Below are 9518 nucleotides of genomic sequence, written 5' to 3'. Positions count from 1 at the left end.
ATATTTTTATTGACAAAACAACATACAAACACAAACATCCTTAATGTATAAACATTCCATACATATTGTATAATCAGTGGCTCACAATATCATCACATAGTATATTCATCACCATGATCATTTTTTAGAACATTTGTATCACTCCAGAAAAAGAAATAAAAAGAAAAAAGAAAAACCTCATACATACCTTCCCCTTACCCCTCCCTCTCATTGACGACTATATTTCCATCTACCCAATGTATTTTAACCTTTGTTCCCCTATTATTTGTTTATTTTTTATTATTATTTTTTACTCATCTGCCCATACCCTAGATAAAGGGAACATCAGACACAAGGTTTTCACAATTACACTTCACAGTCACATTGTAAACGTTGTATTTTTATACAATCATCTTCAAGAAACAAGGCTACTGGATAACAGCTCTATAGTTTCAGGTTCTTCCTTTTAGCCACTCAAATATACCACAAACTGAAAAGGCATATCTATATACTGCATAAGAATAACCTCCAGGGTAACCTCTCAACTCTGTTTGAAATCTCTCAGCCACTGACACTTTATTTTGTCTCATTTCTCTCTTCCCCCTTTCAGTCGAGAAGATTTTCTCAATCCTTGATACTGAGTCCCAACTGATTCTAGGATTTCTGTTCCACATTTCCAGGGAGGTTTACACCCTGGGAGTAAAGTCCCACATAGAGAGGGCAGTGTAGTGAGTTCGTTTGCCATGTTGGCAGAGAGAGGGAGGCCACAACTGATCAACATAAGTGGTTTTCTGGGGGTGACTCTTAGGCCTAATTTTAAGTAGGCTTAACCTATCCTTTGTGGGTTTAAGTTTCATAGGACCAAACCCCAAGATTGAGGGCTCAGCCTATTGATTTGTTTATCCCCACTGCTTGCGAGAATATCAGGAATTCTCCAAATGGGAAAGTCTAATTTTCTCCTTTCTCTGCATTCACCTAAGAGGACTTTGCAAATACTTCTTTATTCACTGTTCAAATCACTCTGGGATTTATTGGGGCATCACACTAACCTGGACAAACCTACAAAAAGCTCATGCCTATTCATGGTTCCATGTACTTATGGCATTCAATTAAACTGTCCATATAAATTAAATTAGGAAAAACACTAGTCAAAATATAAATTTGTACCAAACAAACATTTCTCACTTTAGTCTTACACAGAAGTTGAAGTTTTAAAACATGAATGACCATCTATTTTTAATACCCTTGCAATATTGACATTCCTTTGACGAACATACATATTATTTTTAACTGACATAGAAAGTCATAGTTTTAAAGTTAAAATCTCTTCTTATCACCTGCCCTTAATATAATTTTAAAGCATGCTTATGTATAGAAGTATTTATATACAGAGTTTGAAATTAAGATCTGTTTTCAGGTTTTTTTATTCCATTAATGTCTCTTCTGTTTCTTTGATATTACTGCAGGGTTGAAGAAGTGAGTATAGGGAAGATTTTTCATGATTGCATCATTTGTTTCAAAATTTTTTTCCAAATCCAGTGATTCAAGTAATTTCTCTTTATTTATGAGCTATGTGTGAGAAAGCTCTGTAAGAAAACCAAGTTTGCAATAAAAGTAAAAATTTATAGTTTACAAAGCAATTTTACAACCATTATCTCATTTGATCCTAAAAGTTGCATTCATCTCAGAGTGATTTGGGCAGTGAATAAAGAAGTATTTGCAAGTACTTGGGGGAATGAGGAGAAAGGAGAAAATATTCAGCTTTCCCATTTGGAGAATTTCTGATATTCTCATAAGCAATGGGACAACGAAATCAATAGGCCAAGCTCTCAATCTTGGGGGTTGCCCCTATGAAACCTATTCCTGTAAAGGATAGGCTAAGCCTACTTAAAATTGGGCTTAAGAGTCACTCCCAGAGAACCTCTTTTTTTGCTCTAATGTGGCCTCTAAGGTGAACTCTGCCCTCCCTCCTATGTGGAACATGACTCTCAGGGGTGTAAATCTCCCTGGGAAGATGGGACAGAAATCCCAAGATGAACCAGGACCCGGCATTGTGTGATTGAGAAAGCCTTCTTGACCATAAGGGAGAAGAGAGAAATGAGACGAAATAAAGGTTTGGTGACTGAGAGATTTCGAACAGAGTCAAGAGGTTATCCCAGAGGTTATTCTTATGCATTATATAAAAATCCCTTTTTAGTTTATGGTGTATTGGAGTGGCTAGAGGGTGACAGGTCCCAGGGGACAGAGCTTGGGCCCCAACCCCTTCTCCCCCTGCAGCAATGACCGAAACTCATGGTCCACTGACTCATGACCCTTTCCCTTCCCCCTCCTCCTTGCCACAACGCATAATGCCTCTTGCCAAATGTTGCCTGGGGCAATGCCCGGAGCAGGAAACCACATCAAAGAATGGTATGACTCCATCAATAAGGAGCAAATAGGTCAGGACAGGCATAAAAAAAGGGAAGCAAAAATACCAGCCAAAGGCAATCAGACAAATCGCTAAATGCAGAATTCAGGACCAATAAGGGTCCCTGAACTTCAGAGTATAAAAGGAGAAACATCACAACGCAGGTGGACATTTTCTTCAGGCTCTTCAAGAAAGTGTTCCTCTACCCTTTCCCTCTTCCCCCTTTTCCCCCATCCTCTTCTCCCTACCTCCTTTATAATAAACCCCTTTTAACCTCTGCTTGCTGTGTGGTTATGAGTGTTGTACTGAAACCCCCCCATTTTGTTCTAACAGAGGGAAGCACCTGAAACTGTTGAGCTGTGTTCCAGTAGCCTTGATTCTTTAAACAGTTGTATAAAGATATAATGTTTACAGTATGACTATATGATTGTGAAAACCTAATGTCTGATGCTCCTTATATATCCAGGGTATGGACAGATGAGTAAGAAATATGGATAAAATAAAGAAAGAAAGAATAGGGGGGTCAAAGGGTAAAATCAACTGAGTAGATTGAAATTCTAGTGGTCAGTGGGGGTGGGGTAAGATGTATGGTATGTGTGGTTTTTTTCATTTTCTTATTTTCTAGAGTAATGCAGATGTTCTGAAAACTGATCATGGTGATGAATACACAGCTATGTGATTATAGTGAGCCATTGATTGTACACCATGTATAGAATGTATGTGTGTGAAGATTTCTTAATAAAAAAAGAAAAAAGTCTCATTCATTCATTTAGCAAAGACAAAGGTAAAAAAAAAAAATGCATTGCCTATCTTAAGATCTGAAGTAGGTATTATGATCTTACTTTATAGCTAGAAGGTCGAAGGAGATGCCGGGTCACCACACTTCAATTGCAGGAGCCAGAAATCCAGCCCAAGTGATGGAATTTGAGTCCTGACTTAAGCCTCCTAAAACTAGGAGTCATAACTTCTCAGGGCCTCAGCTTCTTCATCTGCAAAATGAAAAATGTTGGACTTTATAATTCTGAAGTTCTATTCCAATTTCAAAATCATAAAATTCATTCCATTGATAGTAGTAACAACAACAAAGCATAAAATAACTGGGAGTAAGTAACCTCAGCTAGAAAAGTAAACAACTTATAGGAAAAAACTTTCCTGAGATGTATATAATGATTTAAATATACAGATTGGCATATAGGTTAATTTTCCTTTCTCCTTTTTTCCATCTTCAATTTCAGGTCCATTCATGAATAGAATTTCAGGTGTGATGCTTTAGAAATTGTGAAAAGAAATTTATTCAGAGATGCTGAGTCATTAACAAATTTGTTGCCTCCTGAATTTCTTTTCTTTTTGTCTGTAGAAACACTGTTCTTTTTAATGAGGGTAAAGACAGATGGATTGAAAGAGACCTTTCTTTGTTCAGTGAAGAGGCCCTTGCTGCTTCATATAACTTGAGGCAGTCCTATGGGAAACAGGCATTTGCTTGGTTTTCTTTGAGGATGTAGCTGCATTATTGTTACTATGCCGTTATTTTTGACTGGTCTGAATTGTGCTGTACTGGAAGTGATATCTTTATCTTGAAAGCTTAACATAACAGCTTATGAGCACTTTTCAAAAGAGAAGAGACTTACAAAGAAGGAAAGACCATCACAGTGAGTGTTTAGATAGTAAGACTGATTGTTTTCAAACAAATCTAATTTATTATATGCCGAGTGACAAAGACATCTTACTAACAGAGAAAACAGCCCCATTATCTATTTACATCTATTAACCAAATTGTTTTGTTTAAATCAGTGGGCAGGATACCATCTGTACCAGAAATTTTCTTTTCATCAAGGCTGCCCCGATTAAGAGTCTCCAGTTAAGTAACGGCAGCTGCCCTCTTGTCTAATTTCCATGACAATTCAATTCAGGGGATAGAGAGAAAAAAAGACAGCTGAGAAGATCATGTAAATTGTACCATGCCCTAAGAGGATTGAATTGGTTACCTCTTTGGCCAGAAAAATTAGTGGGAGGCATTTATGTGTGTTGGAAGAAAAGGTTGAAGAGAGGAGGGGCATAACAGTTCGTAGATGAAGCAACTTGAAGGAAATTGTTTAGTAGGAGTTTTTTTTTATTTTGATTACTTTTCGTTTCCCCAAGCTTTCTTTTTCTAAGACATATTTCAGTTATTTAGGTAGTGATCAGAGTCCTGTTCCAAGCTATTTGATTTTCAGGACAATAAAACATATCTTACATACATATTGGTATATATGTTTGTTTGCCTATGTAAAGTAAATATACCATTTGTTGTTACTATAGATGTTGACCCTGTGACACTGAAAGAGTTTGTTTTTATTTTCTCAAAGATCCATGACTCCAGCTCAGGCTGACCTGGAATTTCTTGAGAATGCCAAAAAGTTGTCTATGTATGGAGTTGACCTTCATAAAGCAAAGGTAATGGTAACTTTGGCATTTATTTATATGCATGTATCAGAACCATGTTATATAATATTTCTTATTAGTCCTTATCTGGAATATTTTTAAATATTCAAAAGAAATGGTAGTTCCTTTTAGAATTTTAGGTGTGTCAATGGAATCTGACCCCTTAGCAATTCTACCATCTGGATGACATTTCATATCCAAGCCATTGTAAGGAGCAAAAGATATAGCATATAGAGCAAAATAAGTGATATTTTCCTAAAATGCTAGAATCTTTGACACAGTTACATTCGAAAATGTAGAGTGGCAACAGGTCATGTCTCAAAGTCACTATCACCTGCATCAGAATCACCTGAGGCATTTATTAAATGTGTAGATCCCTGAACACCTCCCCAGATTTCCTCAATTACTTTGGAGGAGAGGCTCAAGGATTTCTGTATTTAATGGGCATCCCAGATGATTCTTATGAATGCTAAATTTGAGAATTTTTGGTATAAGATAGTGGTTCTCTAAGTGTGGTCTCTGAACCAGCAGCATTGAGCATCACCTAGGAACTTGCTAGAAACTCACATTTACAAACCCCACCACAGACTTACTAAATCATAGACTTACTAAATCACAAACTCTGAGTGGAGCTCAAAGATCTGTGTTTTAACATGCTTTCCAGGTGATTCTAATGTACACAGAATGAACCACAGTAGCTCATTTGAAAATTAGTGGGTTCGAGAATTGGAAACTTGAACTTTAGTTCTAGTTTCTGCCAAGTACAAACAGTATAAATACTTAATGCAGGTACCTTAACTTCTCTCATCTTCAGCTACTAAAATGGCAGGAGAGATTGAGGGGATTGTGAGGAAAAGAGTTCAAGGGGATGACCTGAAGCACATTCAGAGGAATTTAACTAGGATGACTGACAAGGGAACCCAAAACCAGACTCTTTGAGAAACATTAGAAGGAATAGAAAAACATAGCCCTGAGAAGACAAAGTTTAGGGAAGACATAATAGTTGTCTTCATGTATTTAAAGGATTGGGATGTGAAGTAGATATTTTTACCGTGTCTCCAGATGTAAAGCTAGAGCCAGTAAAATGGAAACTACAGGATAAGCTTCATATTTCAATGATGCTTTGTAACTGGTTTTAGTTGTGGATATATTCAAATGATCTCATGATAGACACCTGTGTGTTGGCGACTTTGCTGAAGCTTGGAATTTTAATGCTTTTCTTTTTCAGGACTTAGAGGGAGTGGATATCATGCTGGGTGTCTGCTCTAGTGGCCTCCTGGTTTACAAAGATAAGCTGAGAATTAACCGCTTTCCTTGGCCCAAAGTGCTGAAGATTTCCTATAAACGTAGCAGCTTTTTCATCAAAATTCGGCCTGGAGAGGTACAAGATTCTTGTTTCTTCCTCCCAAACTAAATACAGATCAGATGTAAAATATGTCTTCATCTGGTTTTCCTTCTTTTATCACTAAGAGGTCTGTAGCCAACTCTTCAGTAGCTGATAATTATTTTCTAAATTTAGTCAGTCTTGTTATTCTGCTTCTCTTTCTTACTGCTGGTCTTCTGGACACTTCTTTTCCTTAAGTAAATGTTCCATGGCCAAAGTGAAACTCAGATCAATGAATTTGCTCCTTGTTTACCTCAGGTAAAAATTTGATGGAAAAACTATTTTTAATGAGATTTTAAAATTATTTATGGGGTTAAATTACTCATAATTTTCACCACTCACCCCTTACCTAATAGAATTAAAATTTATTTGTACGCATAGCTTCTAATGATTATTGAGAATACGTATGTTCTAGTATCATTCTAGCTTTTTAATAAAGTTGGATTTTCAAATTTGTACCAGGTAACTCAGTTATTAGTTGATGGTCAGTTTTCAGGATATACCAATATTGACCAAATTTAACTTTTACAATGAAGTACCATCATAGTATAATGGATAATAATTTAAATAGGAATCCAAAAAAAGAAAGAGAGAGAGCTCCAACTCCTGGCAAAAAACCTTAGGCAAATCTAAGGATAGATTTATCATTCAAGCAGGGTAATACCTTCTCCCAACAGTTGATTTCAGGATCAAATGAGAAGATAATTGTAATAGCACTTAACAGGAAAGCACCATACTAATGGAGATGGCTTTTTTGTGTATATATCACCATCTGCTGGTGAATGTGGCTCATTATTTGAGCATGGAAACACTGAATTAGCAGCCTTAAAATTTTTGGATAAAGATTATCAGGAAGCCGTCTATTTAGTGCTGTAATTGTTTAATTGTGCTAGCACAGAGTAATCAGTGTTTTCCCTGAAGACGTTTCAAATCCATAGACATTCTATCAAAAATGTTTTTTGAATAAAAAAATGTGGATTAAAAAATGTTTTTTTGAGGGCTTTCTTGTGCCAGTCATTCTAGGTGCTAGATAGAGCAGTAGAGTCTCATCCCTCAACAATCTAACAAGGTGGAAATTCAGAAAAAAATATATATGTACAGATATTAACAAGAAACTGAAGTAGTCCTTGATTTCTATAAATGTCAATTATATAATATATATTAAAAATTCAGAATTTTTGTTTAAAAAAGCAGTCATAGGATTTTGAGAAGTAGAGTATCATGACTACAGGAGATGATTTAGAAGTAGATGGGTATAGTGGAAACATTGAATTTTCAGTTCTGCCACTTTATAGCTATGAGGCTAAGGAAATAATTTCTCTGACTTCAGTTTTTCATCTGTAAAAAAACAGATGATACTACCTATATCATAGTGTTATTGGAAATAATAGACACTCAGTAAATGTCAGGCTCCTTTATATCTTATAAACTATGCCTAAGGCAGAGATAAAGAAACAAGAGGATAGCAGGACAGTGTTTCTAATAGCTCTTGCAGGATATGGTTTCTTCTATCAAAGAAATATCTAGGTAAGTAAGTAATCAATCATAGGAGGAAAAGAGAAAACATCTAATAATTCAAGAATCTGGTTTGAACAACATTGTGAATATAACTAATAGCATTGAAATATATACTTGAATGTGGTTAAAAGGAGAAATTTTAGCTTGTATATATTTTATTAGAATAAAACCATGAACTATAGTTTATAGTATAATTATTAAAATGTTCTTCCATCAAGTGCAACAAATGTACCACACTAATGCAAGGTGCTAATACTGGGGTAGTATGTGAGAACTCTATTTTATGCATGATTTTTCAGTAAACGTACAATTTCTCTAAATAAATAAATATGAAATAAAATTTAAAAAATAAAAATTTTGTTTGGGCCAAACTTTAACTCCTACTACTAATTACTATTGTGTAACAACACCGATTGATTGGAGGAACCATCTGCTATTCTATTCCCTAACACTTGACTTGCCTAGCATCACAAATGTATACAGTGACTAAGGAAGTATTTGAACAATCAAAAGGTGACTTTAATTATGTCTCAGAAAAATGTAGTGTTTGTATTTTCTGAACACAAAGAATATAAGATGCATTCTCTAACTTCCTTGCTTTGGTAAAAGCCACCCTCAGTGAGTAAATTTCTTTTGGTAAGTAGGGAAAAGTTTCAAATGGTATTTTGTGTGCTTAAACTGGTAGCATAGTGTTTATTCACAATGGCTTCTTCTATAGAACCATATTTCTCTGGTATTGTATCACATAGTCCGTACTATCCACATAAGGGGACTCGAATAATATTTCATGTTCCATCTTTATTTGTATTCTTATAGCAAGAACAGTATGAAAGTACCATTGGATTCAAGCTTCCCAGTTACCGAGCAGCTAAGAAATTATGGAAAGTCTGTGTAGAGCATCACACGTTTTTCAGGTATTGTTATCACAAGTATTTTTGAAAGATAAATTATTTATGCTTGTATCTATTTTAGGCCTTCTATTGAAATTCCCTTCTTTGTACGACTGGCACCCTTTTATTTAGCTCACATGAGATCATCTTAAGTAAGACAAAATGAATTCAGTTTCCCTCCTTGGTTTGAAAAGCATGCCTCAACATTCTCAGAGCACTGTTCTGTGTATGGTAGAAGGAGGGGAGAAGTAGTGACTAGGACTTTGTGTTTATGGGGCTCTGTGATTGCCCCAACTGAAGTTAAAATCAGTCCTATGGGGATGGTGCCTTGACTTAACTACAAATGGAATTTCTCTAAACAGTACTTATCTAGTTCCAGTGGAGTTTTTTTTACAGGAAGATTACAGGTAGAAAGATGATCCTTAGTTTGGCTGTAATCAACCATCGGAATGGAGCACACAGACCATTTCCAAAGCCCAATTGTCTTGATATTAGAAGACCAAAGGAAATTTCATTTCCTCTCCTATTCAGGACAGCACATTATTAACCCATTATAAGAACCCTATGCTAGGCATTGGGAATATACTACAAAATAATCCTATACCATCCCAGTTGGATGTGCCATGGAGCAGAGAAGACAGACCTTAGTTAAATAATAACTTGTGTTGAAAAGAGATCAAGCTAGTTATCATCAGCTGTTCTAGTTTGCTAGCTGCTGGAATGCAATATACCAGAAACAGAACAGATTTTAAAAAGGGGAATTTAATGAGTTACTAGTTTACAGTTCTAAGGCCAAGAAAATGTTCCAATTAAAACAAGTCTATAGAAATGTCCAATTTAAGGCATCCAGGGAAAGATACCTTGTTTCAAGAAGGCCGACGATGTTCAACGTTTCTCTCTCAGCTGGAAGGACACATGG

General features: G+C 35.8%; 1 protein-coding gene across 19 annotated transcripts in view; it reads left to right on the top strand.

The window, feature by feature from the left end:
- EPB41 (erythrocyte membrane protein band 4.1) overlaps window positions 1-9518 on the top strand; it is a 318202-nt gene that overhangs the window by 208348 nt on the left and 100336 nt on the right. For all 19 annotated transcript variants that reach the window (XM_077150561.1, XM_077150570.1, XM_077150557.1 and 16 more), the window contains 3 exons: window positions 4732-4819; window positions 6036-6188; window positions 8526-8623. In XM_077150561.1, the coding sequence (XP_077006676.1) occupies window positions 4732-4819; window positions 6036-6188; window positions 8526-8623 (339 nt within the window). The remainder of the gene's footprint in view (window positions 1-4731; window positions 4820-6035; window positions 6189-8525; window positions 8624-9518) is intronic.

The sequence above is a fragment of the Tamandua tetradactyla genome, chromosome 2, assembly GCF_023851605.1.
Source record: "Tamandua tetradactyla isolate mTamTet1 chromosome 2, mTamTet1.pri, whole genome shotgun sequence".
Taxonomy (NCBI): Eukaryota; Metazoa; Chordata; class Mammalia; order Pilosa; family Myrmecophagidae; genus Tamandua; species Tamandua tetradactyla.
The sequence above is the reverse complement of the archived record's forward strand: the minus strand, read 5'-3'. Positions and strand labels throughout refer to the sequence as shown.